The sequence below is a fragment of the Oculina patagonica genome, chromosome 8 (assembly GCF_052425735.1).
Source record: "Oculina patagonica isolate OP01 chromosome 8, crgOcupat, whole genome shotgun sequence".
Lineage (NCBI taxonomy): Eukaryota > Metazoa > Cnidaria > Anthozoa > Scleractinia > Oculinidae > Oculina > Oculina patagonica.
In genome coordinates this window covers 18167293-18194538 of record NC_135765.1, presented here as the reverse complement: position 1 = coordinate 18194538, position 27246 = coordinate 18167293, and the positions used below count along the sequence as shown (strand labels likewise).

The following is a 27246-nucleotide window of genomic DNA, read 5'->3' as shown; positions in this document are numbered from 1 at the left end:
TCCCTTACCTCCCTCCCCTCCTCCATCGATCTTGACCCCCCCTCCCACAGTGGAAATGTCCCCACCTAAAAAGCGTAAACGCCTGCAAATTCGCTTAGTAAATTATTTGGATGATAAACCGAAGAGGCCTTCTAGACAATCACGGCGTTTACACAGAACCTCACCTTACAAATATTCCAAGGGACATGAAGACGACTATTAAATTTCATCATTGTAATGTTTTGAGCGATTAACATAAAGTTTTGCTTGATTTACAATTTGTGTGTTTAGTGTCTAAGTTTCGCGGCGCTCAAAACGCAGTGTTTACTTTTAAAATCACTGAAAATCATTGTAATTCGTTAAATTGAACGATTGAAATAAAAGGGTTTTTTTACTTACAATCCGTGTGTGCAACCAATTAGTTTTAATATTTCTTCACGCGACTCGTTCTAAACAAAATAAGCGATTCGGTTCCGCTAAAATCCTGATGTTTATATCCGTGGTCACTCAAGCGCGTTCGCCGGCTTTGTATGAGATCAATGCATGGTTAAGCCTCTGTCTGCTCGATCGTGAATAACTATTCGATCTATTTGAGCTTCAAAAATCTCTAGTAAGCTAAAGGAAATATATCTTAAGTAATTTAAAAAACGGAGCTTCTTATAATTAAATTCTCTTACTTCGATCCGCAGTGGAACAAGTGCTCTCAAGTGGACTATGTACCCTACTCTGTCAATGAAGTAGAGTTATCGTGTCGTCAAGGCATAAATTATGCTGCATAAATTCGCGCGCGCATTTTATTTTAATTTATTTCACCTCACAAAAGATTCCCGCGCATTTTAGACATAAGAAAAACCTCCATTATGAGGTCATCCAAAATTAATTTATTCTGGCTGCAAACTTTTAGTGGATGGCTGCACACAATAAAGGAGTCAATCATCCATCCTTTTACTACTTAATCTGCTAGTAGATTATTCACTAATCTATAGGTTGTGCGGGGTTGCGCGGATTTCCAGAATTAGCTGTAGGCTCTCAGCCGATAAAAAGACATCTAGTGACTACAATGTCAGAAGTACATGTACTTCTGACAATGTATAATAAAAAGATTAAACGTGCTGGTATTCCGAAACAAAAGCTAGCGTGCCCAAGCAACCAAGCAAAGCTCTACCTTGCCGTAGAAAGCCTCTCAAATTACCGATGACGCAAAACAAGAAAAACAAGATACTGAGAACAAAAGAATGAAGGAAAGTAATTTCACTTGTCAGCGTAAGATTACATACGTCAACCGGAAGAGGTGAGCAAGCACGTATATCACCAAAATAACTTCTGCCTCGAGCTCATGGTATGAAATGTTCGTCGCTCGCTTTATTTGTGTGCATGTCAGTAATACATATCAAAAAGGAGTTTTCTCTGGCTATGAAAAATGGCATATTTTCTCGTCTACATTTCTCGGTGGATGTTAGCAGTACTTTTGCTTTCTGCAGCAGTGCAGTATTCTGGTAGGTTATGTGACTGATTGTTTTTTATTGTATTTGTCCTGATATAAGTGAACTCGAATGTTCCTTTTTAATTCTCTTGTGTTATTTCAGAATCGTTTACTTGGACCAGAAGACCTTATAAACGCACAGTTGTGGTGGAAGGAGTCGACAACAGTCGAGTCTCACTCAATTGGGAATTCACTGCTTCTGCACAAGATTATACCGTCAGCCTTAGCAGACAGAGTCCTGGAGAAACGGAACAAACCCTAATTGCATATCGACTTCTGAACACCGCGTTCAACTACGCGGACCAATCTTTCAAACAGAGGTACGAAGCAAAGCTTCCTGCAACGCTGGTGTTAAAAGACGTCAAACAAAATGATGAATATGTATACACAATCAAGATTTCGTCCGCTGGTGGACAGGAGTTACTGTCTGACCAAGTAACAATTGGCGTGGTTGGTAAGTGCAGTATGGTGTTCTAATTATGCACGATTGTACAACAAGAAATAGGCGTATTATCTATCAAAGCATCGAAAGGGTGTTTTTTAAGTCTACCGCTTTATTTCTTTTGTATTTCAAGAACCCTTCAGTCTGTAGTTATCTTTTCACCATTACATACATTCCATACATACATACCATTAACATTCCATACAACGTTCACTCCTAAGAGAGAAAAACTCAAACCGATAATACTGAACATACCAATGGGGACTTAAGTTTATAAACGAGACACCATAAAATTTCAGTTCCCAACCAATGAAATCGTCCTATTAGAATTTGTGACTGACAGGCTGAGCGCCTCATTCTCGCTATATAGAATCGCTCCGTGTTGATAATTTAATTCTCCTCTCCGCACGAGTGAAAAATCGTCATTTGAGTTCGCGGGTCGTTAAGTTTGATTTGCTCTGTTCTAAACCGGTCAAACCGGGACACCACAGTGTAATAACGTTTCATATTTTGTTTGTTCTCTTAACCCTTAATGTCATTGTCGAATATAGTTTAAGAAGTAGTTTCCGGTTTGCACTGCGCCTGTTTAGTTATGGGGCTTATCGATCACAGATGAAGTCAAAATTTTGTAAGAACAAAAAGGTGGTCAACGAGCCACTGATGTTCTTACCACATTTGGGCGTCTTCTTTAATCTATTCAATAAACAAACACAAATCATCCTCGGAAACCAAAAGGCAGTTAGTTGCGGCGAAAAGAATGCTCTAATAATGACAACAAACTAGGGGCAGGGGTAGGTGCTTTTTTCCAAAACAAAATAAGTAACTGCATGGGACGCGAAATAATTCAACCACGAGATAACAACAATAATACTGATAAATAAGGATATATTTTTAAAGAATTATATCTCTAATTAAAACCTTTCATTTCATCATTGAGTGTATTATTTATCCTTTTGTTTGTAGCGAGTAACGTGATTTTCCTGACTAACTATACCTGATTGAAGAAACGTTGATCCTTGAAAAGCTTAAACCATGAACGATAAGACCGAATTGGTAAGCTTAGTTCTATTCAATTTATTTATAAACAAGGCAATATTTCTTTGAGAGCTTTAAGAGCACGATTTATGAAACCTGTCCTACTAAAATGTTCATTCTGTCACAGAAAACGATTACTTTTTCTGATTTCACAGTGAACATTTGGGTTGCATAGTTTATCGTTTAGGCTTTTCACGGGTCAACGTTTCTTCAATCAGGTGTATACAAGTACATTTACGATCTCGACACCCTTAACACTGTTCTAAATTTATGTGCTTTCATAAGCCTATAAAATGTTCCATTCAAGAGAGAAAAAACTCCCCATGAAGTAATTCTTTTGTATTCTCGTGTATGTATTTAAACAAAACAAAGGGGAATTCAATTTCATTCAGCAACGAAAGTACACATTTGATGCGCGCTCTCGCGTGTCGTGATGTAACATGATTTGATCATCAGTATTCTTTTAGATAGTCCTTTTCAGCTGCCCAATATGCGCTTATTATATAATTATTTCCTCGAAATTGACGCAGTACATATATTAATTCGTATTATCTTTTAGTGCCTCCAAAAATAACAATCGCCCCAGTACGAGAACCTCAGCTTTCTATTGGACAAAATTACACATTGAAATGTAATGCATCTGGTGACCCACATCCAAACATCACCTGGACAAAGGATGGCGTCCCAGTGAACCAGTTTAATGTCTCTGGTTACTTGCTTCATCTGGTTAAAGTACAGAGGAAAGATGCAGGGTCATACAGATGTACAGCTAGCAATGGATATGGAAGTGATGCCACCAGTGTTAGCATTGTCGGAATAAAATGTACCAGTAAGTACACAATATTACGAAAAATAGCTTATCTAGCTCAGGGGCTTTTAGAAAGCATTCTTAGTAAAATATTAATGTGGTAAGAAGTAACACCTCCATTTACGAAGAATGGTGGAAAGGAGATATTTAAAACGAAACGTATGGCTAAACATTCAGACCAAAGGGTCTGCTGGTTGCAAATCAGTCATTTCAGGCATAGTTTTTTCATGGTCTTCAATTATAGCCATCATCAGTGCAAAACCAGAGGACAAACACTTTTTTCTTTTATCAGCGAATCAAAACATTTCTCTATAGAATATTTCATTTTTTTATGAATCAGGTATTGTCTACTATCAGCATAATTATTTGTACATTCTTTTTTGAATTATTCAAACATGATAAAAGTATCATTACGATATCATTTACTGCATTTGAATCTTGTTCAGGTTTTTGTTTTTATTATTATTATTATTATTATTATTATTATTATTATTATTATTATTATTAATAGGAAGTCCAAAACAATACAATGCTGTCACAGCTAGTAAACAGATAATGTGGGAATACAATAGTGTTTGTTTGTTTGTTTGTTTTTGTTGTAGTTTCTGGAGGTCAAAATTAGAAAGTTGGAATAAGAATATGAAAGGGCCTTTTGATGAAGTTTAGTATAAAGCTATACAGATGTAGGAATGCATACATGTACCTTGTTATTTTTTAAATAGGTTTTGGTTGTGAAGTAAAAAAAGTTGCAATAAGGTTGCGAAGTGAAGATTGGAAGCCAGCCCACTCAAACCAGGCGTCAGCTGAGTACAAGACCTTAGAATCAAAACTGTTATCAGCAGTAAGTTATTCTAAATGTGCATGAAAGAAGTGGACCAACTAATCGCCGAGAATTCTCGGACGAAACGTCTTATGGATAAGCCAGTCATGCAAACAAGGCTCTTATTAAATTAGGCCTTCATCAGTAATGAAAGCGAGTTCGTTTTTACACGCTATTTGAATAAAAACGTAGCACAAGGCCTGCATTTAATTTGTAGGTTTCTGCAATTATGGTGTGATCGTTTCCAGCCGGTTTGGGCCTACCGTAGAGTGTCAGGCTTTAAAAAAAGTCACTCGTGGTAATTGCCCTCAAGTCCAACAACCTTTAATAACGTTATCAAAATCCATGTGGCAGTTTTTGGTGGACATGACCAGAAAGGTTAGAGTTGTGTTCAAAACGTGACACTGGTTTTCTATGTTCTGCAATTCGGGTCTTACGATGGTCTTTCTGTTTAGGCATAGTATACAAAACTGCACTGTGTGCAACTGATTTGGTACACCATGCCTGATTTTTTGAAGCTCATTTTGCTCTTTAGAGCATAGATCAAGGCTGTCGATGGTTACTTGTGGTTTGTACGACACTCCGACCTGTTGTTGTTTAAAAACGCGACCAATTCTTTCAGAGTCGCCCTGCAACTAAGGAAACACTACGAACTCATTGAAATTGATATCGGTGGCTTTTCTGCTTATAAACGCCCTATCGCAGTTGTTATAAAAGACACGGGATGCCGGTAGTTGTTTACGCGTACTACTGTAAATGATCTGCAAATGATCCCAAAATCGGACCGCAAATGATCCCGGACCGCATGTGAACCGCTTTGACTCGTTGCGTTTTCTTGTAGTAGTCTAGCGGGTTAGCAAAATTGTCATTACACGCCGGACAAAAGAACCAAATTTGGCACACGTAGTCTTTGAGGCATGGGCTATAAGAAAATCCAATGCTCCAATAACATGGATCGCGAGAAAGAACAATTACGTCATCACAGAAATCGACAACATTTTTGTTATCTTCGATCCGCCATCTTGGATTTGAAAATTTTTCCAAAACGTAAGAAAACCGCCAAATATTACTAAAAAGTACTGGAAAACAATTAAATGGTGCAAAAAATGCCCAAAAGGTAAAAACAACTGCATTAAAGTTAATTTTCATCTATAAAAACACAAAAATTACAAATTTGATAAAACCTTTCTCTCAAAATGCCGTTTCCATGGCAACATCAAGTCTCTGACACAACAACCTCACATATCAAATTATTTCCAAATATATATTAGATATAGTTGTAAAGTTTGGCAGTGTTTGGTTGAATGTTGAAAAACTTATAAACGTTCAAAGTCGGCGCGGGCACTTTCCGCACCCCTGGTCTGGATAGTGTTAAGATTCCTTTTTTGTGATACTTTTATCAAATTGACGGAAAGCGCCCACTCCAGCTACACTTTGAGGAACAGCTTAATTTTAAGGGGCTGTTTGAACGCTATTCCCGCCTCCTCCGGAATTGCCACGCACTGACGTTCAAATTCTTTTCTTTCCACTTCTACCTTCAGGTTTTTAGTGAAGAATTTATTGGGCTGTGTCCTGTACACACGGCCAAAACCCCAGCCTGGTATGCAGCTCTTTGAATATTGTTAGCAAAGCATTATGAAAAAAAAAATACTTCCTGTTAAAAAATAGTTTTTTTTAAAAAAAAAATGTAATTGTAATCCGGTTTTCTACTGACATATGTACAGTCAATCTCTCTTTAGTTTCTGAGTGTGCTGAAAAACAGCTAACTGTCACGAACTTGCTTTGTTTTAAGCAAGGAAAGGGTTCACACAAAAAAGGCAAATTTGTATCGCAGTCTAACAATAGACGTGCCTGCCTGAGAAATCGCAGAAAGATTTGTTCTGAATAATCTGAAAACAATTGTGTAACGTTTGGCTAGGATTGTAAATCAGGACGTTAGCGTCAAACACTTCACATTCAACCCTGCATTCACATGGTTTTCCCAGTATCTTGCGTTGCTTTGAGTAGACTCGACCTCCAAATTGTCATAATCGTATTAAAGGTGGAAAAGCGTGGTTGTTTTGGGCGAAAAATATGCTAAGGTCGCCTTTACGTTGCTGGCTACTGATATACTGGCATACGTCATGCCCGCTGGCTTTGATTCGATTTGCTGACAAAAGACTTGTAGTAAATAATGGCAGTCAATTCCTCTTAATGGTCAGGTGATTGGTTTCGTAGTTTTATACCGTACTTCTTTATAGAACGTTTAAATTGTATTGTCATTTCCCAATCAGATTCATTGATAGTGCACTATTAGACGGGATGGGATCTCCGTTACCTTCACAACCCCTTCAGTGTTCTTTACTTTGGCTTTTTTCTGTTCGTGGGCTTGATTGACTGAAAATGTTGGACACTAACTCAACGACTGCAATTGACGTGTTTGTCTAAAGCAAAGAATAGGGACGTAAGTTGTTGAGGATGCTCTAGGTCTTCTCTCTTTGCAAATGTATCAATGCCAAGAGAACTATTTCTGTTTCTGCGCATGCTTCTGTCAAGACTGTCGTTGCGTGTCGCCATTTTTTTGTAATCTTGCCCTCAGCTTTTCGTAAAACCCTCCTGTTGATTAAGGTGCTTGCACTAGTTTCGTCGCCTTATAATGTATTAGTAATGTCCGAGTAATATGCGTTGCTTAAAAAACCAATCCGCTGATTCTTCAAGTCATTTACACAACCAGTACCACGCAACAGAGCCTCAAGGGCATTGTCCGCAGCGTTTTCTCGTTATGCAGTCCTCAAGGCACTTTAAGGAACTTTCCCCCATATAATTGCGGCACGTTTCACTGAATTCTGTGTTTTGTAAATTTTTGTTAAAAGAGAGCTTAAATGTTTGGTGTAACGTACCATGCATGCTGCAGCAAACCATGCCAGTCACACACAAGTTTCCAAGTCAGTTGTTCTTATCTAGTTTGTCTGTAAGTAGCATCCTGCTGAAGTTTATTTATCGAAACAGCTTTTTTCAAAACAGGCCCATGCTTTTAATTGACAGTTATTATAAAGGATTTTCAAAATGTTTTGCTTATCCTGTGTTCATGAAAGTCAGGAAGCCCTTACTAAATTCCATTCATTGTCATATTACACAAAACAACCAAAAATACCTGTCTGACGTAAAAAATGATGTCACTTTCGTCCTCCAAGTGAGACGTTTTTTTGGAGCATTGGATATTTGGAAATGTTATGTCCAAAGGTCTTCGTATACCAAGTTTGGTACTTTTGTCCAGTGTGTAACGATTTCCGCAAAAAAAAAAATGGTACTAACTTACTAGACCGATAGTCTCCCTTTGTTTGTTGGTGGAATAGTTTTTGTCCTTGGTATCAACATGTTGATCTCGGATCTTTTATGGCACAAAGGGTGTCACGAAAGGAAATCGAGATAGGGTCGGTGTGTGTTGGTTTTCTACAAACATCTACTTGAATGTCTGTGCCACGACTACTTATGATGGGGTTTAGAAAAGGTGAGCCTTGCCCATTGGAGTTTTCTACTTCCAATGTGAACAGTATTTCCCCAACACAGTCCAGCCATTTGAAAACAGGCTACAAGAAATTGGCGACAGGTTGCACTCAAATTGCCAAACTGAGAATCGTGGTTAAGAATCCGGCATGTACTAAAGCCCGAAATAACGAAACGAAACCACCAAGGCGTGTGAAAAGAAACTACCAAAACAACCGAAACCGGGCCGAAATATATAATTACAAAAGCACTGTATAAAGGTGGTAGCAAACGAGGACACAATGTTGCGGAAACAAATGTTTCCCTGACTTGCCTGCGCGTGCAACATTTGTTGCAGACACAAAATTTGTGTCTGAGACACAAAAAATAATTCTGATTTTGTGTCCGCGACAAATGTTTCCCGGTTTGCTTGGCATGAACACAAAACATTTGTTTTGTGACCCGTTCTTTTGCCCACCCATGCCATGCCATTCATTCCTTTTTTCTTGCAACACATTTGTTTTCCTGTTTCCATACGGCAGGAATGGAGGCGACTTGTTGATGTCCTATATATATATATATATATATATATATATATATATGCGCTACTGGGCGTTTAAAAGACTGATGATTATGATCCAGGCTTGTTGTTACTTATACCCTTGAATGTTTAACAGGCTTTCCTTTTGTTGTCTTTAGATTTGGAGTGTTTACACCAAGAATCCTGCCAAACAACTGCACATAGTGGATGTTGACAATTTCAGGTAATTGCACAGACACAAACTGCTATGTACACAATTGTGCTAGAGACTGAAGAGTGTAAGAATCTTTCTAATGAACACCTGCAGATGTGTTTTTTTTTTTTTTACAGAATGAAATTGTAATTGTGAGACATTGACACCTTTATAGTTCAGTGTAGTCGCATGACTATACAGCATATATTGCAACACGATTGGCCCTTTTCAGTGTTTTAAAATTTTAAAATTGTTCCAGTTCTTAATCATCCCCACATGGTTAATATGTATATTTGCAAAAGCTTTAATAACTCGTGGTCCAAATATTCTGTCTGCCGTGGGCGAATGTCTGTAATACAGTTGACTGTTGTTTTTTTGTCTTAACTTAACCTCCAATGCAGGGGTGAGGCTAAATGGCGTGGGTCGTGGGTTGTGAGTCATGGGTCGTGGGTCGTGACAAATTCGGCCATGATGAAAAGAAACATCCTCTCTGATTAGTTTTCTTTTGAAAAAACTTTCTTTCATGTTTGGGGCACAATTTTGCTTTTTTTTCCCTTCGTGTCTGACGGACAGTTTTATGAAAGTGGCCTGAAAATTGCCTTGGCGTGCATGTAACTTGCCGAGAATTTCATAGCAACGTTTTGCAATAAAAAAAAAATTATTAAACTTTTGTATCTTGTTCGTTCTCCTTGTTGAGTAAATAATAATCTTATTAATTTTTTTTATGAGGGAACTCGCGTTAGTCAAAAACATCTATAATTTATAACGATTCACAGCTTTTCGTGGGCCTTTCAAGTGAAAGAGATGATTGTAAAATATCGCGTTGATATCCCAAGGAACCCAGCGGAAATACACTGCTCCTTGATAGAAAACAAAATAATAAAAAAAAATGGAAATTTGCAGTGGCATCTTCTACATAGTGGCCTGAAAATTGCAAGCATATGTTATACCCTGAAATATTCCCATTTTATACAGCTGAACTGGCAGCATTAGAAGTAACTGATCGGCTTATAAGCCAAACTAAAGAAGGTTGTCCTTGTCGATATAATCGTTTGGAAGGTGTTCTTGTTTGTTCGAAGATTTTTCAGTCTTGTTGTGAACAAGACAGGTGGTAATGTCAACGTAACATCTCCGCAAAAGGTCTCTGAATGAGTAGATTTAAATTGCCTTGTGAGGCATCACACATTTTGAGGCAATTTTAAAATTCAGAGAAAGCTGGTAACTCGGCGTAGACACCAGAAATCCACCGCGGCAAAAACCGCTGTTACGAGATAACAGCATTACAGCAAGGCGCCCAAAAGTGTGACCACTTTTAATTTATTCACATTCTTTCGTGCAGATTTAATCCAATTAAAAGCCGTGGATAGCTTGCAGTTGACTTCTGATTGGATTAAATCTGCACGAAAGAATGTGAATAAATTAAAAGTGGTCATACTTTTGGGCGCCTTGCTGTAAAATAATGTATATGAAGGGTCAATTTCGGACTCACGACGTATTTTCCACAACACATAACGTATTGCTTACGACCCACGACGTATTATACCCATGCGATCCACCCAATTGAGTTTGTTCTTTTACTGAACATTTATTTCCATCTTAGCTATATGTTTACTAACCACTGGTTTACACAATGTCACTAACTTTTTAAATTTTTCGGAAGATCGCTTAATTAAATAGTCGCTAAATCTTGTTCTGAAAAAATCGCTAAAATAAGTAGCCGCTAAAAATAGTAACCTTAAGGTATTTAGTTTAGTTGACCATTCCTCACGCGTGAACATCATCGCGCCAACTTTCTGTTCATTTGTGTGGGCCTATTCTTAATTAGAATTTTTTTACTTGTAGATCCGGCAGTGTTATTGCTATTGTAGAACTGTTGTTTGGAAAATCAGCTACTAGCCCATTGAAACCACTGCAGGATGAAATAAAGGATGGAAAACTTGGTCCATTCATGGTTGACCCAGAGTTGGATCTGAATCCAACAATTATGCCCTTAACATCATCAAATATGCCCTTTACATCATCAAATAAAAGTAATCATAGATTTTAGATTGACATTCATATATACATAGTATTATCTGTTAAAATTATGCCATATTTTGCCATATTATATCTTGCCATATTTTGAATATCACTGCGTTCTTAAACTATTTGAAAGCCATTTAAGAAAGTCTCAAGTCTCAAATTGTGTTTTGTAGTGTTGCACTCAACAACTACAGCAGACACAAGCATTACAACGGGTAAGTGACAGTTTATTTTAAAGTATGTTGTGTAAACAGGAGAAGAAACACTTGGTCGTTATTTGCGTGCTTAGCTGGGCATAGGGCATATCTTATTCGTTCCCGTTTGCGTGGGAATTTCGTTTTAGTACCTTAATAAATCTCAGTAAATTCTCTTCCCTGATTATTTCATTTCAAGCTTTCTGATTGCTCACAAACGTCAGTTATCAATGATTATAACAAACCGAATAGTTTTATACAAAACGTTTAAACATGTTAAACAATTAATTTGTAAATAAATAAAAAAAACGACAGATCTTTTCCCAAAGTCAAAATTAAGTCTACAAAGAAATACATTAAGTTTGAAAACAAAGCATTGAATGACAACAAAAGCGATTTAAGAACTAAAACCTAAGGAAAAAATATAAAAAAACGTTTGAAACATATCTAAAAAATTTCTTTTAATGATAATCATCAAGTCAGCTGGCAAATCAAACAGAACAAACACGCAACCAAGAACCCAGGAGAATCCGAAGGCATGCGCGTCCATCCAGTATGTGAAAGGCGTGTCGGAACGCGTTCGACGGATTTTGAGCCGCGAAAACATCAAGACAGCTTTTAAACCAATACGAACATTGGGAAATGTCTTCAAAAAGCCCAAAGACCGGCCGAATAAAGAGCAGTTCAAAGGCATCGTATACAAGCAGTTCCTCAAAACTTAGTTTTGATAGTGCAGTGTGTGAGTCACAACTGCATTTATCAGATGATGTTAAATGCTCGTGAAATAAGTTTGTGTTTTGTGATAAAATTCTGCAATTCTGGCACCTTTCTGCATGTTGAGATTTTGACAGGAGCCTCGTGCACGGTCTTTGCGGATTAGCACTTCTTATAGTCTCACGTATTGGTTTCAAACAGTGATTGCTGAAGAGCAAGAACTTTGAGTCTATTTCATAACTTTTATCAGTGTTATCTCCAACGTTTTTACTTGCCTGTCTTGATCTGATAGTTTCGATTAATTTTTCATCATAGATACCTAGGCAAAGCTGCAGTGTAAAAAGGGCATTCAGAAGATTACTCACTGTGTTTGCTGCCTGAATTTCATTTTCAAAAAAGTGATCAGGAAGAAAACCACTGTCAACTTTTTTACCCAATGCAAATACTGAAAAGGAAATTTGGTAAGGTGTACCAAACAGAAATGGACAAAATAGTGTTAATGCCTTTGTGGCCAAGGTCTCTGAACTAGATTCCAGGTAAAAGTGTAGCATGACTCCAGTTTTTCCATACTGTAGATAAACTTCCCAAGGAGAAAACTCTTTTTTAGACATAGATATGAACATGTTAGAAATGACTTCATAATTATCTAATGTTCCACCACTTTGTCTCATGTTATAGTTAGAACTAGAAAATAAATCAGAAAAAGGAAATGTAATAGGTTGATTTTCAGCAGATGTTTGAACAGTTGCTTCTTGTGTGCTTTCATTGACCGATTTTCCAGCCAACCCCACTAGAGAATCATTTGATTTTTCTGCCTTCATCGTTCTGAAGTATGTTGGAGAGCATTGAGTACAGATAAAGTTTTGCTCTAAGTCAGATTTACAGACAAGTTCTTTATTTGAAATGCAGCTGTATCTCTCAATATTAAGATCCTTAATTTTGCAATCCCTCGTTTCATCCAAGCAGTTGCATGCACACATGTAATACTTTGTTGAAAGTTTAAGAATGTGTTGTGAACAGGGTGTTGTTTTAGTAACAACAATATTTTCTTTACACAATGAGCATGTTTTTACACCAACCTGTGAAAAACATTCATTTGTTTCAGCTTTCTCACTTGTTTTAAAAATTTTCCTTGCATTCTGGACACTTGAATATAACCGCTTTGGTTTGTGGCCACGTCTTCGTTCAAAGTAATAGTGGTGGTTACAGATGAAAAAAGAAAGATCATTTCCTTGGCCTAGATCATCAGGTGCTGTTTTTAACTCATAAATCCCAGTTAAGCCTGTAATTTTTTTGTGTGATGCTTCCTCTTCACACCCCCTGATGCAACACTTATTGATCCCACCTAACAGCCTTCCTCTGATATGAACTGTGGTAAGATCAACAAGTGCCTCTTGATTTGACATTTTATTTCCTCCTGGACCACTTAACCAATATTCAGTACTGGGAAGTTTGAACTTGATCAAAATTTGTTTCTGTAGATCTGACACTGTGGCATTTTGTAATAGTCGAAATATGGTTGTTTTTCCATGCCAGTCTTTGACAAAAACCTGAATCATATAGGGCCTAAATGATGAAACAAAGCATAATAGATTTCCAGGAAGAGATAAAAATATGTTAAACAAATCAACAAGTGTATATTCTAAGACTGAAAAAATACCCAACAGAGTGCTTCCTGACCAAATGTTACTAACTAAAATAGATTCTCCTGTAAACTGAAATACAAACCCAAAGAAAAATATAATGAGTAACAGGCCATAATCTCCTATATATAACAGCATGAAATAAGCACATGCAAAACTTGAAAAACTGCAAAACTGTAATATATCTTGAACTAAGGGATATACTGAAGTTAATAGAATGTATGAACCACTTAAAGATGGGAAACTCTCCAAGAGTAATGCAGTGCAAAATGTATTTATAGCCATGTTACCAAAAACAACGGAAGATATGTATAAATAGTGATGTGCAGTAAAAAAAATGAATGGGACAATAACAAATTCTCTAGCCAATCATCTGAAAGGTTGTACAGAAATTTCGAAAAAATTTGTATTTTTGGAATAATTAGATACAGTATAATTAAACCTGGCAAAGATATCACAGCCAGGCTGAAAACAAAATACTCGATTATTTTAATTTGTGTTAACACAGATGCTGTCATGTTTTTGACAGTTTCATTGGATTGCGTATTCTTTGCTTGACAGTTCTTGATTGCACTGAGACCTTTTTTTTAGTTTCTTTTTGAATTTTGCAATTCTGTTCAAAACAGTTCTCCAGTTTTTCTTGAGAACTAACCTTTGTTTTTTTGTGTTTGTGTTCGAAATCGCATGATATGATAAAAATTTAATAATGGGTCCAAACAAGTAGTTTGATTCACTAAATCAGTCTCAATGTTCCTTTGTTCATAAATACTAACCAGGGAATAAACAATTTTTTCAGGTAAAAGTAACATTGAAGTAATGATTAATGATAGTTGAACTCTCACAACAGTTGCTAGAATTCCTGTAAGTAACAAGCTACCAAATGGTAGGTGTTCAATGAAATCAAAATGGCACTCATAAAGGAGAAAAACACAAAATGTAACATTTATAACAGTAAGAACAGAAGTGGATGTGTCTGCCTGATGTTTATCGCATGGGGTTTCTTCATTCGATTCATCAGTTAGTGAATGGTTTTCTCCTGTTATATGACCGCTGTTTTTTCTCTGATCATTCTCTTGGTTTGAGAGTTCTTCAGGTTGAGGTTGTTCATTTGAGTCATGAGTCCTGTTTGTTTTGAAAGTTTTAGTTTTTTCGTTTTCCTTTGAGTGTGACACGTCTAAGAAACATATTGAAAATAAAGCTGAAGTAATTATGATTGGAAATGGAAAAATCATCGCTAAAAAAGTAATGTTAGACTTTGCAAGAATAAACATAAGGAAAAAAGGAAAGCATAACTGTAAATATAATAACAACAATGTTAATGGACTGGGTAATTGCACTATGGTTTGTAACAGTTTAGGTGAATTATTGCCTTTTTTAGAGTTGGGTTTGGTGGGTCTGGATATGTGGTCAGGTTGTATAGGGTTGGGTTCTGGGCTGGGCTGGGTAGTGTTTCCTTCTGTGGTGTGTTGAGTGAATTTGGTTTTAGGGGAAGAGTCTGGTTTGGGGGTGTGCTGTGAAGAGTAAGGTTTTTGGGTAGGCTTGGCAGTGTTTGGTTTTGGGGTGGATTGGGAAGAGTTTGGTTTTGGGATGGGTTGAGTGAGGTTAGGTTTTGGGGTGGTTTTGCTAGAAATATGTTTTGGGGTGGGTAGGGTAGAGGTTGGTTTTGGGGTGGGTTTGGTAGAAATATGTTTTGGGGTGGGTAGGGTAGAGGTTGGTTTTGGGGTGGGTTTGGTAGAAATAGGTTTTGGGGTCGGTAGAGTGGAGTTTGGTTTTGGGGTGAGTAGAGTAGAAGTTGGTTTTGGGGTGGGTTTGGTAGAAATATGTTTTGGGGTGAGTAGGGTAGAGGTTGGTTTTGGGGTGGGTTTGGTAAAGCTTGGTTTTGGGGCGGATAGGGTAGAAATAGGTTTTGGCGTGGGTAGGGTAGAGATTGGTTTGGTAGAGCTTAGTTTTGGGGTGGGTTTGGTAGAGGTTGGTTTTGGGGTGGGTTTGGTAGAGGTTGGTTTTGGGGTGGGTTTGGTAGAGGTTGGTTTTGGGGTGGGTTTGGTAGAGGTTGGTTTTGGGGTGGGTTTGGTAGAGTTTGGTTTTGGGGTGGGTTTGGTAGAGGTTGGTTTGGGGGTGGGTTTGGTAGAGGTTGGTTTTACGATGGGTAGTGTAGAGGTAGGTTTTGGGGTGGATTGGGAAGAGGTAGGTGTTTGGGTTGGCCAGGTAGACATAGGTTTTGCGGTGGGCCAGATACAGTTAGGTTTGCATGGAGAATGTGCGGTGCTAAGAGCAGGCCAGTCTTCATCATTTATTAACAGGTTGGAGTGGGCATTTTCCAGGGAGGATTCACTCATTGGCGGACACTTCTTGTTCCCTGCCACTGTGAAGGAATGGTGGAAACACCTCACCAGAATGTCATTGCCCTTGTCAGTTAGATGCACTCGATCTTTCCTGTACACATTTTGGTCAAAAAGGGAAGAGGGAAGTTCATTTAACACAACAGAATGGTAAAATAAATCGTGAACCTGAAAACAAAGCAAAGAGTTAGTTGACTGTACTTTTGATTGAAGGTGATCGAAACGCGGCAAAATAGGAAATAAATAAATAATAGCATTAGGGCATTTCTTTCGAAGAACAAATAAAATTTCGATAATAGTGGCGACAATGGACTCGGGGGTGTTTAACAATAAATTGTTTGTTCCACAAAGAAGGGTAACAGAAGTAACAGAAGAGGGAAAAAACATGGTTTCTACACGGTAAAGAATTGCCTCCACAGTGTCGCCGGGTATACCGGCGTTTACAACTGTGGAGGCTGGAAAATAATGCGAATAACACTCGGCAAACCTTTCCATATTTTTTGTTATGGAATCTCCGATAAGTACCACCTCCACCCCCTCCTTCAACCTTCCAGCAATCTCTGCCATCTCATGAACCTTTCCTGGCCTTCTCTTCGGCTCCAGCGAACTAAAGAAGAAAGATCAAGACAGGAATAATACCAGATTAGTGTTCGGCAGTGTTCACAACCGATCACAAAAAATCAAAGTCGATCTTGGCTGTCAGAGTAGTGTGAACATTTTTTCAGAAAAAACGAGAGGGTTATGCGTCAGTCAATTGAAACCCCGGCCCCCCGACCCCCGGGACTTAGCGGGGATTTAACGCGTCCAAAGCCGGGATTTAACGCACTTTTAACGGCGCATTAGCCCCGCTGGGCGGTGGTTTTAACATAATGTCAGTAGACCGGGGCCATGGAGCGGTGATTTAACAGCACGCGATCACCTGAACCGGGGAGGGCAGGTGGGATTTAACATAAAGAACTAAATGCTTTTCTCAAAATGTTCGTTCTGAGAAATCCGTTCTGAAAAGTCTACACGCTTCTTCCTTGATAAAGCCTTTTGCGACGCCTGGGTTTGTATTTAATGTGTTCGCACGATAAAAATAGACTCATTGTACTTGGAATCTGCCACCTTTGTACACTATCGTCTCCTAGAAAGTAGTTTCTGTTTCTGAGATTTCAGCCGTGAATGATATCGTAGGGTGAAAGTTGTTTACCCTTAGAAAAAATTATTCTATTTTGTCTCTTCTTGTGTCCCACATCAGTTTAAGAGCAAAGATCCACTAATACCGCGCGAAAACAAAAATAAGTGGCACAAAAGTTGCACATCAGAATTCTTGATATGCCGCCCAAAGAAAGCCTATGGTAGGCCTAGAAACGTGGTGGGATTTTTTTCTTCAAATATTTCTTCAACCGGTCAAAAACTTACAAAACCGTTATGAACCCCAGTGTCTTCTTTAACACACAAAATAAACATGACTAACACCGTGTCGTAAACTTCGCACTGGCTCATTCGCATTAAATGAAACCCCGTTTTTGAGCCTAGAAATGGACTATTGAAGTGTTTATAAGTCATTTGAGTCCAATCTTTCTTCTGTAAGTTAATTGCGAAGGTCACGGCGAGCCGCTGAAAACCACTAAAATTCGGTTGCTCGAAATTCTTAATTTGGCGCTCTTTTTCGAGAGAGAATTACTCTACCCGGTAAAACTCTAAATAACTTGAATTTCAGATATTTTGAAAGGGGAAATGCCATTCTAAAACCTAGTGTAAAAATTTATTTCGGGCTCTCTATACGCGCTGAGTGCGAACGCTCTCAAAATACTTATAATTACAAAATTATCTGTCACTGAAACGTAAACAATACCCACATTCTCCCGGCCTGAGAGTCCAAAACGTCTTCTTCTGAGTCTTTCCTCCGTTTTCTACTTGTATTTAGATGAAATCTACAGCAGAAGCTCCCTGTTAAGATCATCCTGAACACCATATCTTCCAAATATCGAGAATAAAGCGAATTTCGAATGCTATCGCCATCTTTAATAGCGATTAGTCTTCAAGCGTGCTGTCGACAACTTCAGTACATCTCCGTGTTGACATTCAACATTCGACCACTCTCAGGTCTGCCATGATATATTCCTATCTCTTGTTAAACAGCTGTCGAATAAATATACCCTTCTTGTATCAATCCTTTGATTTCTCGACCGAAATGCCGGTCCGTTCAGTTCTTCATGGTCGGAAACAAACCAGACAAACTGTTGTTCTCCGATGACATGTTGACTAATTTGAAACTTGCGTGTCACGCAATCGCTTTCGTACTAGTCACTCGGTAGGTTTTTGCTCACGATTGCCATAAATGAAATAAAAAAAACACGATGATTTGAAAGATCAGGACGTCTAAATTAATTGTTTTGTGTTTAAGGGGAAGTGGATGGAAAGGGTCGAAATGAATTTCAACTTGAAAAACTCCGCCGGAATTTTTCAAGTTCTCATTAAAGTGCTCGCATTTTTGTTTCCAAAACCGATCATGATTGTTCTTTTAAAAATAACCCAGCCGAGTTGTTGAAAAAAGAACAATTATGATCCTTTTCGGAAAAAAATGTGAGAACTTTAGTGAGAACGTGAAAAATTTCGGCAGAGTTTCTCAAGTTGAAATTCTTTTCGACCCTTTCCATCTACCTAAAACAAGTAGGGGGATTATGGCACAGTTTCGACGAAAAACAATCAAAATAGAAGCCTCTACAGCAGTTGTTTTACAATATGCAAACAACCAAAGTTTAAATTAACGGCAAATCATTTCTGAGCGGCAACGTCTTGTCCAAAATAATATTGTTATCGCAAGTGCTGAACCCACTCCATCACCCCTCCCCCTCTCCGCTACACCTCACCGAAGGCACTCAACCCCCCAGTTGGGGGGGGGGGGCATTCGGGATTTAAAGTTACGGGGATGATCGAAGGATTTTTTTTGGGTTTGAAATTTTCGATTCCGGGATTTTTTTTGGGAAGCAAAATTTGGCAAGTATTTTATTGGGTGGCTTGATTTAACTAGGGATTTTTGGGGGTATTACAAACAATCTCAAAATTCGTGGCAATGCTTTGACCACATAGTTCTGTGAATAAAGTACAAACACTCAACGTGTTTCTAATGTGTTTTTTTGTGTGTGTTATATCTTATATTCCCCCTTTCTGATTTATTTCGTGGCTTAGAAATTTGAAATGGGATTTTTGGGGGGTTGGTTTTTGGTCCAGGGTTTTTTTGGGTTTTGTTGGAAGCCTCAGGGATTTTTTTGGGTCATGATTTTCGCTCCCATTCGATCATACCCGTCATTTGAAATCCCGAGTACCCCCCATGAGCTCAACCCAAGGTCCAGATCCTTACTATCCTTGCTCTTTTATATCCTTTTGAAGACAAAATAAAACCTCCTTTTCGCTACCTGACGAAATAAAAACGTGTATAAACCATCAATAAAATTGAGGATGTTGCCTTTTTTACGTAGCTCCAGAAGTGACACGTATTTCTACTTTAATTAAATTTTCACTTTCGACAGGGGTCCATTCGGCTTTAAATAAAAGAAAACAATTTAGAATATTTAGATAGATCGACTGCCCGGTGTTTGGTGGATTAAAAGAAAAGTAATATAAGGGATAATTCCTTACCCCTTTCGACATTTCATAAAGGGCAATTGGTAGAGTAAAACAGACTATTTCGTTTTTGCCCCTTGTTACTTTTTTTTTCTCAAACTCATTAATAATTCATCAAGTTAAAACAAAGAATATTATAACCGTGACGGTGGTTTGGAAACCCGATCTTAATTAGCATAGATTTTTTACGATTTTATTTCTCCGTTTACTCCGTAGTTTTTGTTTCGATCGAGAAGATATATCAAACACTCGAGACAGTGTTTCATCGGCTATCCAAACACCTCGAATTTCGTCAAAAATACTCCGCTGCGCGTCGTATTTTCAACTCTCTTCTCGGAGTTTGGATATTCCGATGAAACACTGCCTCTCGTGATTGATATATTACGTCAAAATATGTTATATAAGAGTAGAGATATGGACGGCGTCTCGGGCTCGAGGCCTCGGGTATAATTACTTTTACCCGTACGCATGGTACGCGCTGGTCGTAAAAGATCTAAAAGTTACTTTCCTTCTTCATGGCTTTTCAAAAAATAGGGCCCCAATGGGTCCATGTGTTTTGCTGCTAGAGCAAAGTCTTAGGGAACATGTTGATGAAAGACAAGTGAGTCGAGATTGAAATCCAACGTCTTTTATTGTCTGTCACTTGTGTGCAGGTTAATAATTGCACTATATTGTAGTCACTTTGTGTTAATTCAATCCTGATAATTTTACTGATCAATGTTATGTTGAAATCAAAGACAGCAAACATAATTTAATTACTAGTAAGTTAACGTAATGTCTGACATGATTGTCTCTTTGATAAAAAACAGTAACTCTTAACATTATAAAAAAATCTCAATGAACTCAATGTGATTCTTTTAGTGGCGTTATCTCACTGGTTACCGTTAGTTGTATTTGGAATCATTGTCACAATGGTAGCGTTTTAACAACAACGAAAAAGACAGAATCTATTGACCTTATAAGAACTCAATGTGATATATTTATTAGTGACAAGACAGTGGTTCTTTAACCACTTTCACCCAAATTAAACACTGGAACAACTAACTCTTAACAAACTTGTTGTGTCACCCTGAGTTAAACATGCAAAATTCAGAAATTATAAATAATCGCACGCGCACCGGCGTACAACAACAGAAAGACGGCGTTGAACGTAACGCAAAGTTCATTTCGAAAGCGAAAGTTTACAAATAATTATTATCATTCGTCAGTCACCCTTCACGCATGAACACTCGTCGAATTTCAGTGTCTTCACAACAAGATCGGAAGATCGATAAGGACCAATTTTTGATTCTGCGAAAGTTCGTTTTCTTAAAGTTTTAGAAATTTGTGAAGTTGGAGGATTCACTGAGGACTGCGTAGCCGAAGATGCAGTGGCTCGCTGGACATCAAATTCTATTTTTCACGGCGTTTAATTAATCTTCACAAAATAAACATGTGGCGCCAGCGCGTCTGGCAGTCAAAAATTCATTTTTCAAAAAACTTTCCCTTTCCAGCTATTTTAGCGGGGCTTATACTATAGTACCTACCTGTCAGTCGTAGAAAAGCTGAAATTTAAGGATGAACTGTTTATTAAATGAAGACCGTATTATTTTTTAATAACTAGTAAACAAACTGGTCGCCACGCATTTAAACACGAACTGACGAATGTTGCATCTGATGCAGTGAATCTGGTGAATGAGAACTTCCTTTAATATTTCTTTGTTTTCGACGGTGTGCACCACTGAATAAGTTTCTTTCCCATTGTGATGTTACTAGTATTAATTCGTTTCTAGCTGTCTTTTATATAGCTCGAATACAGCTACAATTAGCGGTGCAGCCTATATTCCTTTCCAGCTGTCTTTGCGTGACAAGTTACACGTTCATACATTTTATTTTAAAATATGAAGTTCAGAGTTAATACAGTACTAGTATGCTGTAGACAGTGTAGACAAGGTGAGGGTAAGTTTATTTTCAAAGCGAAAGTTTACAAACTGTGCACTAACCGGTCCTTTGGAGAAAATATTTATGACCTTCGGCGAGGTTCCAAGTCTTCGCTCTTTTCGTAAATGATGAAAACTGCAGAATAATTTTCTCATAAAACTGGAGTGGTCGCGCCACAGTTTGTTTTCTTTCCCAATGCGATATACTTTTAAATCGGTTTTCTGTTTTCCAACGTGTCCAACGTGGTTTGCGTTCGAATACTTTGGCCCGTAACTTCGAATGCGATCAGCGCTACGGTTCATTGGTTTCGATTTTGTTTGTTCATGGATTTGATTGACATCGGTAGTTCAGATTTCTCCTCTGTTACGGCACTTACACCTTACACCTTACGGTCCTTACGGCACAAACTTCAGCTCTCAATGTGTTTTGCTTGCAGCCATTGCGGCTGCAGCAAAACACAAAAACTGTTGGAGCCTAGTCCCTGGGGAGGGGGGGGGGGGGTTCTTGACCTAAGTTTAGGTATAGGGGTGCTGCTGGAAGTTTGAAACGCTGACCTAGTTTAGGACAATAAAAACTTAAAATACCTACCCTGTGTAGGACAACACCCCCTATTCTAAGACCCTATTTAGGACAAAGGATAACATCAACAATCATTTACGCTTTATTGTGATTGCGTTCCATACGCGACGTTTGAAGCATTGAAATGCAGAAACACCTATCCCACCGAATAAAATAATGCTTTTTTATTGCAGTGAAAGCGACAGTCTTGCAGCCATACCCTGTCTAGGACAGATTCAGGCCCTGTTTAGGACAGGAGCTTGAAATTATATACCCTGTTCAGGACCGGAGGAGTCAAAAACCATACCCTATCCAGCGGCACGTCCCCGTATAGGCCATATAGGGGAGACCCCCCCCCCCCCCCCGGGCTAGTGGCCCGTCAGGGCGGAGCTTCTTCCAGTTTCAATATATAGTAGGAGTATTTTACTCCTACAAAATAAGATGCTAGTCCATCGCAGGATTATCCTCTCCTTCCTCCTCAACATACACACCTTGGTGGAGACAGCACTGTGGGAAAAAAATTGTCTTGCCCAAAAACATAATGCAATGATCCCGGCCAGGGCTCGAATACGGACCGGTCGACCAAGAGTCTAGCGCACTAACGATTTGTGTACTTGGAGATGTTGGTTGGTCAACTGGACTGTGGATGACGTTTCCATGTGATGAGTGATAAGTCTAGTTTCAGCGAATGTATACCCTATTCAGGTCTCAAATGCGGCACTAATTCGCGGGGGGTTGGGGGGGGGGGGGGTAATTTGAGGACACCACTTTTGAAACAAAGCAAACACTGAAAACAGACTACTTGCACAGGTACCCGGAAAAAGAAAGAGAGAAATTGGGCTTGGTGTAACGGTAATGTTCATGAACGGCCTTCACAACAAAACTACGTACTGTAATAATAATGGACAGAGCACTTGTTGATCGAATAATGGTGTAATATATTCACTTTAAGTGTTTTAGAGTTCCATTGTCGGTCAAAGGGAATTCTTCGAATAAGCACCGCATCGGGACTCTTCTATTCGGAGGAGGCGCTTATTTACATTTTGTCCCAAATGCGGCGTTATTCAAATGCTTCGCTTATTCGGGGACGGCGCTTATTCGATGGAATACGGCAGTTATTTTAACTGGATCGGAAGATATGTAGGACTATATGCCGTGAGACAGTTGTGCCAGGTAGGGGCCCATGGTTGTGCCTGAAGAAAAAAGGCAGTGCCTTTCAAATCGTATTGACCGAAATGATCGATCTTTTTTTTTTTTTTTTCGCAATGTCTTTGACCAATCACCACTTACCCAACCACGGGAGGCTCCGCCCCAAAGTGAAGATGTCGTTCTGGATACCTCAATACAATAGTTTTAACTATTGTTAAAACAGGGCAAGGTCTCTGTTTGCTGTATTGCTGTATACCTGTTTTCACAAAAGGACATATGATCTGGACCTCAGGCGGAGTACCGCTCGTCGTCGTGTAGGCAGGGGTTAGTGGGTTAGTGGCGATGGTGTGGGCCAAGCCATCTGTTGAAAATATCATTTTGGCCAAGATTCTGTTTCTTGCAAATAATGGTTTACCATATATTGTTTCAACCTTTAGTTGATTGAGTATAGTGAAACAATGAGCGCAATATTAAACCTTTACATACCTTATTATAGGAAATTGACGATACATGTTATTAACGCGAATTTCAAAAATTCGCGTTAATTTTATTGATGTTAATTAATATAAACACGTTTACTATAAGCATTTAACCAGAACATTTCTTAAATTCGCGTTAATTTTATTACGCGTATATTTTGTTCGCGTTGTTAAAATGCTTCGTTATATTCCTATAATAAGGTAAGTCTGTTTACGATCAGGACTAGTTTACGATTTTTTCGTGAAGGGTCACAAAGGGATGCTGGCACAGCGTTAACCAGAATATTTAATTGAGACGTCCTGATCTTTCGAATTATCGGGTGTTTTTAATTCATTTATGGAATCGTGTAACAAAAAAACAACCGAGTGACTAAGGAAAGGGATTACGTGACACGCAAGTTGAGTCAACATTTAATCGGAGAACAACAGTTTGCCTGGTTCCAGTGCGTTGTTCTTGACCATGAAGAAATGAACGGACCGGTATTTCGGTCGAGAAATCAAAATGTTGATACAAGAAGGGTATATTTATTCGACAGCTGTTTAACAAGAGATGGGAATATATCATGGCAGACCTGAGAGTGGTCGAATGTTGAATGTCAACACGGAGATGTACTGAAGTTGTCGACAGCACGCTTGAAGACTAATCGCTATTAAAGATGGCGATAGCTGCGATAGCATTCGAAATTCGCTTTATTCTCGATATTTGGAAGATATGGTGTTCAGGATGATCTTAACAGGGAGCTTCTGCTGTAGATTACATCTAAATACAAGTAGAAAACGGAGGAAAGACTCAGAAGAAGACGTTTTGGACTCTCAGGCAGGAAGAATGTGGGTATTGTTTACGTTTCAGTGACAGATAATTTTGTAATTATAAGTATTTTGAGAGCGTTCGCACTCAGCGCGTATAAAGAGCCCGAAATAAATTTTAACACTATGTTTTAGAATGGCATTTCCCCTTTCAAAATATCTGAAATTCAAGTTATTTAGAGTTTTACCGGGTAGAGAAATTCTTTCTCGAAAAAGAGCGCCAAATTAAGAATTACGAGCAACCGAATTTTAGTGGTTTTCAGCGGCTCGCCGTGACCTTCGCAATTAACTTACAGAAGAAAGATTGGACTCAAATGACTTATAAACACTTCAATAGTCCATTTCTAGGCTCAAAAACGGGGTTTCATTTAATGCGAATGAGCCAGTGCGAAGTTTACGACACGGTATTAGTCATGTTTATTTTGTGTGTTTAAGAAGACGCTGGGGTTCATAACGGTTTTGTAAGTTTTTGACCGGTTGAAAAAATATTTGAAGAAAAAAATCCCACCACGTTTCTGGGCCTACCATAGGCTTTCTTTGGGCGGCATATCAAAAATTCTGAAGTGCAACTTTTGTGCCACTGCCCGCTCGGTCTGAGTCGAAATTTCTTCTTAAAAGACGTCGTCAATAAATCGTTTCCAAAGGATAGGCCTATTGCTACTTGTCTGCGTATTTCATTTTCTATTTTGGCCATGGAGATGACAGCAGAAACTGCGGCGATTGTCGTGCCCATGGCTGTTTGATGTGCTTAAAGATAATCTTTTCCATTGAATTGGAACGAGCTTTCTTGAAAGATCACACTGAGCATCTTTCTTAAAACCCTGTTAGGTACGGGAGGGCCTCCTTGATGAAATTCTCCGTATGCTTCGCATACAGTGTTAATGAGACAAGGAAAGCTTTTTTAGGCTGTTTAGGCATGGCAGTGTAATTAATCTTCTTAATGAAGTTATTAAAGTCTGTCGCACGAAGCTTGTCGCTGTGCTATCGGCTGAAGCAGATGGTCAACAAAAGCTGAAATACGTTCTGTAGGGCAATCACACCCCGATATTATGGGTCTTCCTGCAGGCGTGTTCATAATGGCTAATTTCGGGTTTTAAATTTGACAAATTTGTGTCTCTGACCGCGAAAAACAATTTTTTATTCAATAGGTTTTTGGCGGAAACAAAGTACATCAGGTTTCTTTCCGACCTCATAACTATATATGGACAATAAATGAAAGAAATAGATTTTTCAACTTCCGCAACGAAATCAAGATTTTTGTCCGGTTTTTTTCTTGAAAGTCTATTCGGATGCCCCCGCTATGCGGGGCTTTTAACAGACGTCTAGGCCCTTAGGGCGGGGAAATAAGCCGGGTTTTAACACTTGGTAAATGTTAAATTCCCCGGTAAGTCCCGGGGGTCGGGGGGCCGGGGTTTCAATTGACTGATGCATTAATTAGGTTCTCCTATATCTTGAACTCTCACTTTGCGATTTTCCTGTGGCAGGACTCACTGAGGACTCTTACTTATCTTAGTGGGCTATTTAAATGGAGTGTAACTCACCTTGAACTCATCATTTTGAGGAAAACGTCGACTCCTGTGGAATTCAGCGACAGAGAAATGACGACATTTTAAAAGAAAATGTACCTCCAAAACAACATGTTTTTAAAAAATCTTTTGCCTTGTTCTTTAAAATAATGATCTGACGATGAAGGAGACTTATTTTTCTTTCAGTCGACAGAAAAAAATAAGAAAATTTGCAGCCGATTGCAAAATATCGCCATTTTACTTACCGACAGAACGCAAATGCCGCATTCAAAATTTTTTTTCCCACCCGCGGGAGAAATAGGCCGCGTTTGGACCGGATGTGACGTCATTTGTTGTTGGATGATTCAGATACAAAAAAAGTGCCAGGCGTCGCAGAGTTTTCTGCCCCCCCCTGGAAGAGCAGTTATTTTGAGATAATAGACCCTTTCTATTTCCCTTCGAACGGCCGACAAGTAATTATTACTTACTTATTATACTAAGTGCAAGAGGGTATGTCAAGTCTATTACGTTAATTAATAACGTAGATCCTTTTACAAGATACAGTTAAAAGCAAAAGTTTCCTTTAACCTTTCGAAATGTTTTCGAAGTAAAAGGGTAAAGTCTGCGCCCTAGTGGGTCGTCATACCGGAGCACTAAGTGACTAGGAGTATTTCTACTCCCCCCTGGATTGGATTCTAGTCCATGGACACAACGCAGTGCTCCAGCCATGGTTCGAACCCGGACCGCTCGATCCGGAACCCAGCGTACTAACTATTAGGTCACCGCGCCTTAACCTAAACCTTTCTGGCTTTGCTTAAGGTTCTTTAAATTGTTGCAGCTTTGACACATGTGACTCCCAATGTGTTCATAACGTAGTACTTACGGAGCAATATATTACGTCCAAGTACACTGCGATAACCAAGAGGTTCTGTCTTACTGTCTGCAAGGCCACGAGTCTTAATGTCAAACCAAAAAAGTTGATCGTTTGGGACAGACAAATAAAACACACGTGATGCACTTATCATTAACTTACTGACTGTTCCCGAGGAAAACAGTTAATTTTGTTAATTTGTTATACAGCACGACGAAGACTGTTACCCTCTGACGTTTTAAATTTTGCAATATTGCCCCCTCAGAGACTTTTGTCGGGAAACAGTTTTTATTGTTAGATGTCATGTGACCTCGAATTAGCCAATAAGAGCGCGCGCTGTTGGGGAAACATTTCTAGCTATATAACAAACTAAGTTGTTGCGTCTTCGTTGTAAATAGATTTGTGAAAAAAAAAATAAAAACAAATAACTGGGAAGTTTCGTTGTCTTCGTTCTCACTTCCCACTGAAACATGCTAAATAACATTGTAAAGTTAGAAGCTTTTTCTCAGCCTTTACACTATTTTTATGCGGTAGGTTGTCTTGTTTCTGAAAAAGTTCCGTTGTGGACAAACTACATGTATAAAGCATAATACTTAACGATTAGATTATGAGCTCGAGATTGCTGAGGTGACAGTTATAAGGCCGATGGCCACATCAGCTATCAGCT

At 38.7% G+C, this 27246-nt stretch overlaps 1 protein-coding gene across 1 annotated transcript in view; it reads left to right on the top strand.

Moving 5' to 3' along the window:
- Positions 1–27246, top strand: part of LOC144662785 (uncharacterized) — a 269859-nt gene that overhangs the window by 121847 nt on the left and 120766 nt on the right. The window contains exons 7-8 of the mRNA XM_078523706.1: positions 10609–10796; positions 10962–11003. Of these exons, the coding sequence (XP_078379832.1) occupies positions 10609–10796; positions 10962–11003 (230 nt within the window). The remainder of the gene's footprint in view (positions 1–10608; positions 10797–10961; positions 11004–27246) is intronic.